The following is a 5,616-nucleotide window of genomic DNA, read 5'->3' on the forward strand; positions in this document are numbered from 1 at the left end:
TGTATATTATAAATTACAGCTAATTTATAGCAATTAGAATTAACAATATACAACAAAACTAGAATTTAAAAATGATTCTACAAAGAAATGTAGAAAGTGCACGTTAGCTAAAATAAAGCTTTAGACAGAATTTATGATGTTAATATTATACCAGACACCAAATAGCTGTTCCATAAATAAATAAATAAATAAATGAACAAAAAAAAAACTTTTATTGTGTTGAGGCATAAAAGCATAAAACAGTGCTTATTTTTGGTGATTAAAACAAAGGTCAAGGACTAATTCAATAACAGAATAACAATGCTTGTTGATTTGGGAGTAATGCAATATATTTTTAATGAATAAAGCAAATCTGTGTGGGAGAAACACAACAACACATTAAAATAATGAAAATATAAGCAATGTAATTTGGTAAAGTTTTAGTAAGACTCTGGCTCAGAGCAGACACTCTCATAGAGTGATGAAAATGTTACCCAGACATATTTCAACAGATAAGTAAAAATCGCAAATCAGCATACAATGATCAGAAGCAGTAAGTTCGTTGCACCATTTCATCAGTAAAACTCAGAACTTACATTTCTTTCCCTGCTTTCGCTTGAAAAGCTAAATTTGTCTTCTTATCTTCTAATATTCAAATGGCCACACTGTTTTCTACCACTGCTGGATCCATGTAGGTGTATGGCACGTTTAAGTGGTTGTTTCTGGCTTTGATGACTCCACTCAAAATTTCAAGCTCCGCCTGAAAATCCTTTAATATCTTGCGAGGAATCTCCTCAGTGAAATGCTCCTCTGGGTACTGGCCAAGAGGGACCTAATGAGAACAGTGATACATTCAGTTTTTCTTCAACAACATTCAAATTTTTGTCAAAATAACTAAAAATTATTCACAAAAATTTACTGTAAACATAATTTCTGACATTCTTAATGAAATCTTTGCTCCTTACAAAGTCACTGGACTGCTTGCTGAGGAGCCACACGGTGGCCATGCCCTGAACTGTTACGTTGACATCAGGGAAGGTCGCCAACATCGTGGCCTCGCTTGTCGTCCCCTTTTTGGTCGGTGGTGGGAGTTGCAGGGAGATGGGAGTGTTGGGCATCCAGCCAGCATAGTCAAACTGTATTTAATGAATAAGTAAAGGATTTACTAAGATTAAAAAGCATAGTTTTTAATTCTGTCTTTGTTTTTTAATATTGTTGTTACCTTCCTGCTGTTGTATGGTATTATTCATACAATTATTTACATTTTCCCTTTGCATGACAATGAGTTCATTTGATTTTGGGAGAAATGTTCATAAGCTACAACTTGTCAGTAACATGACTGACTATAAAAAGAGCGTCTTAGGGAGGCATGTGATGTTTTTTATGTTCTATTGTGAATAAAATGAGGGTTTTTGAGATTTGCAGACCATTACATTGATCGTGTTTTTATTGACATTGTAAACTGTGCCATTTTTTTCATTATTGGGATAATATAAGAACTCACCTGTCCACTGTTCACAGCTGCATGCTGGGCTGAGCAGGTGTAGATCACCATGGTGACAAACTTGATCAACTCAGTCACACTGGTAAATGTCTGAGGAATTCCTGAAATAACAGCATCATTCCTTTAGGTTTAGGTTGCAATATATAGTATGGAGAAATCACCACTATCATCATAATAATTGAAGATAGTAATTGAAACTCACCTGTTTCTGCTTGAGAAAGGAACCCGTGTTCAAAAATGTCCAAAATCCACTTCTGAAGTTCAGAGTCCTCCTGGACCTCACGGTCACTCTTGTAGTAGTAGCCGAGCATTCCCTGCACAAACCTTTGAGAAATGGGAATACACTGTGTAAAACATGTTTTTATTATTTGTACACAAACTGCTCCAGGATTATTTAAATAATAAAAAATTGTATTTGCCCTAATTCTTTTGTTTCAAAAAATACATAAAAATAAATGGCACAAAGTACCTTGTCCTGATTAAAAATAGGGAGGTTACAGGTTCACGATCAACACACCAAGTGTTTATAATTTAACTTAGTGAAGGTAGGCTTCTGTAAGTAGCAGACACATCTCTCAGTTTAGAGGCATTTTAGTTTCAACAGAAATCTAAATGTTGTTTAATAAGATCAAGGCAGGCTGTACATGTGGTGACAGCTACTGATATACAAAGGGACATAACTTGTTTAAACATACACTATTAAAGAACAGGCTCAGGATACTCTTGCAAAACAGATCTCATAAGTTTTACTTGTTGGTCAATGAAGGTTAAAAAACAGACTAACCGAAAAAAACTGATGCAAGGAAAATGTTGGCAAAGACTAGAAGAAGAGGTGTTATGCAAGCCACACTCAAATGTGACATTCACAAAAGAAAGCTTTTGCAATAAAACAAAGAAATCTAGTTAAAAAAGGTACATAGAAAAGGTGTAACGTATCTGTCTTTTTCTGTCCACATTGGAGATTTGAAATAATATTAATGACAATGATAACAAATCGGTTAGCCAGCACAAAGACATCTCTTAATTCAATTCCTTCACCAATGAAGACCATAAATACAAAAAACAAAAAGCAAACAGACAATGAGATCAATGCTTTACACCATGTGCTTTACACGCTGTGCAAAGAAATTGTCATTGTTGTCTTTTGCAAAGGAAAGTTTGTTATTACTGTGTGCTCAAATATATGACTTTACAGGAGGCTTTTATTTATTGATTTTCATATTTTAACCAGCCAATACTGTGGAGAAAGACCAGATCAGTTTTTTATGCTGATTTAAGATAGGATGACCCATTATTTACAAACTGCAGCTTGATGGCATCATTAGGAGAAATTCAAAATCAAAAGAAAAGAAAGTGTGGTACCTGTGGATGATATCCCAAACCTTTAGTCCATCATCCCTGTAGTAGAAGTTTGGCACAGCCTCCACGCCACGTTCAGCAATGTCATCAGGTATGCAGAGGGAGCTGTAGGTTAATGAGGACACTGACCTCTGTAGGATGGTAAACATGCCCTCTCCACCTGATGATGCAAACTAGAGAATGGGTAGCTCACAGTTAGAGACAAATGTTGTACATGACACTGAAAAAGAAAAAGAATTCTTAAGGTAAAGGTCTAGTGAGTGTGTATGGTGTTATTTTTGTGCCTCTACTCTGAGTGCACGTTACAAAAAGAGAAAAAAAAAAGTGTTGTTGTTGCATTTTGAGAAGAAAAATATTTTTGATTGAAGAAAAGTTTAATTTGAGTGAACAAAATTCATTGCTGTGTGCAAGGAATGCATTTCAGTGTTTGCTATTATCCATTTACACACACAATAACAGCCACTCGGTTGTTGGCATTTGCTCTTGCTCAGATCTCTGCTCTGTGTGCTGACGGACATCTGTAGGCCTGCTCTCAGTGCGTATGTGCCACAAAGCAAACCAATCACAGACTTGGATGCAAAAATTCTGATTGGCTGTTTTGGTCTCCAATCAGCTCGCTAGCCACAGCATTCCGGAAACACTGTCCAAAGTGTAGCTAAATCCAATAGAGTGGTTTGGTTTAAACTAGATTAAAACCAACAATGGACTTAAAACATTTTATATTTTCAAATAAAATAACATACTTATCACACATACTGCATGCTGCAGTTAATTTTGTTTGGTCAAATTAAACTTTTCTTCACTCAAAGTAATTTTCTCCCTAAAATTCAACATTTGTACTTGCGGAAACAGTTTTTACGCCATAAGTGTGCTGGTCGTACTGCATACCTGAGTGAAATTGCCAGTGTCAGAAATTAGAAGACGCCGAGCTAAGAAGTTGATCTGCATAGTGTAGCGCGTGTGAGGATTGAGGAGCTGCAGGAAAGAGGGAACTCGGTTAGTGACATGATTGGGGCAACACTTCATTTTATTGTCCACAACCAGCCGTTATGGACAAATGCTTTCCACACCACTGAAATAATGGCATAAAACAAACTGAAGTTTCAGCAAACGTCAGTTACCTTGTACAGAGGATGCACCATGGGCACGTTGCGCAGCAGTGACACTGCAAAAACCTCAGCCAGCAAGTGCGTGCGCAGAAGGTGAACATTGAGCTGATGCTCATTGAAATCTGCACTTCTTACAAAAATCTTGGCGATCAACCAGTCGTACTCAGAATCAGTAGGAAGAAAGATCGGGTTGTCATCTGATGGAGTCTGCTTCAGCTACAGAAGGACAGGGCAGAGTAGTCATTTGATACAGATGATCAAGTATGCTCCTATAATCAATTACTGATCCAGACTGATGAAATTTCAGTTCCTGTTCTATGTTTGACAAGTTTATCTTTAAAGTTTGATACTCTGCTGATCCCTTATGGGGAATTTCCACTGAATCCCTTCTGACAGAGCATTTCTTCTGAACAGCTTTACATGATGCTTTTAATTAGTTTTTACTGATGCTATCTCTCTCTGCTCAGTAAATATGTTGCATATGTTGCATCTGTGTGAGTGTATTGTACAGAATGAACTGTGAAGGCTGTTTGTGATTTTGGCGCCATAAATGAAACTGACTTGATTTATGTACGTGTCAGACTCTGCATTCAGCAATCTGGATACTGCTATGGGATGAACTTTCACAAGGCTAAGGCTCAGCAAAAACACTTCACAGCTGGTGTTCTGATATGGTACTAGCTATGGTTGCAAATAGAATATCCTTATATTTTGATTTTACAATGACGTTGTACATGAACAATTGCTTTACACATTAACAGGTGTGCTATCTCTACTGATGAGCTGATAAATACACGAACTTAAACCTTACTGTCTGAATTACCTGAATGGCAATCGGCATTAGCTTATCATGAGGATCTTTGTGGAGCAGGACGAGAGGAGCCATCAAGTACTGCTTCTTCCCATTGATGGTGTTTGCTTTTACTCCATCCAGAAGCTTGTAGTCACACAGGAATATGTTCCCTTTCTGTTTGAAAGTTCAGGATATTGCAACAGTGTGGATATAATATTTAGTCAGTGACTGTACAAGTACAATTATTTGACAAAAAATCAATTTATTATAAAGAATTCAGATGATCACCTTCATTTCATCTGCCAGGCTGCACTGGCCATGGGGAAAGACCATGTCATCAGTGACAGGGAAGTTACTGGGCAGGGCTGTACAAAGCTGAATCAACATGGGGTTGAAGAAAGCATCCTCTTTCCAGTGTTCATGAACATATTCTGTGAAAAAGAAACAAATTCAATTTCTGACTTCATGTCTTAAATGTTATATCAAATATAAAAAAAGGTAAGACCTTTCCGTAAATGTGTTGATACACATTCTTTACATTTTTAAACACTTATCATTAATGTAAAATAGGGCTTCACATTCTTCCAAGATCAGATTAAAAAACAACAACAAATGAACACATACTGCCATTAGTCATTATGCTAGCAGCTTATTCTAGGAATAATTTTAGAGTAACAGCTAAGTACATATTATTGTTCATACAGTATAAGGACTCCATTATGCTATGATGTTAATTACCTGATATGTCAGTCTTTTTGCAGCACAACACTCGATTGATGCTGTCAATATTATCCCACTTCTTCTTACAGTTATCCAGTCCCTTCAGCTTCAGCTCAGTCAGTCTGAAACAGAAGAGCACATTTATTTAACTT

At 36.7% G+C, this 5,616-nt stretch overlaps 1 protein-coding gene across 1 annotated transcript in view; it reads right to left on the minus strand.

Annotated features, from left to right (window-relative positions):
- Positions 1-220: 220 nt before the first annotated feature.
- LOC102192771 (arachidonate 15-lipoxygenase B-like) overlaps positions 221-5,616 on the minus strand; it is a 6,752-nt gene continuing 1,356 nt past the window's right edge. Inside the window, exons 4-13 of the mRNA XM_005727034.1 lie at positions 5,483-5,586; positions 5,033-5,175; positions 4,775-4,918; positions 3,964-4,167; positions 3,731-3,817; positions 2,846-3,015; positions 1,686-1,807; positions 1,484-1,584; positions 945-1,115; positions 221-811 (exon numbers count right to left, since the gene is read on the minus strand). Of these exons, the coding sequence (XP_005727091.1) occupies positions 632-811; positions 945-1,115; positions 1,484-1,584; positions 1,686-1,807; positions 2,846-3,015; positions 3,731-3,817; positions 3,964-4,167; positions 4,775-4,918; positions 5,033-5,175; positions 5,483-5,586 (1,426 nt within the window). The 3' untranslated portion in view covers positions 221-631. The remainder of the gene's footprint in view (positions 812-944; positions 1,116-1,483; positions 1,585-1,685; positions 1,808-2,845; positions 3,016-3,730; positions 3,818-3,963; positions 4,168-4,774; positions 4,919-5,032; positions 5,176-5,482; positions 5,587-5,616) is intronic.

Source organism: Pundamilia nyererei, unplaced genomic scaffold (assembly GCF_000239375.1).
Source record: "Pundamilia nyererei isolate P.nyererei 1_Seehausen unplaced genomic scaffold, PunNye1.0 scaffold00022, whole genome shotgun sequence".
Classification (NCBI taxonomy): Eukaryota; Metazoa; Chordata; class Actinopteri; order Cichliformes; family Cichlidae; genus Pundamilia; species Pundamilia nyererei.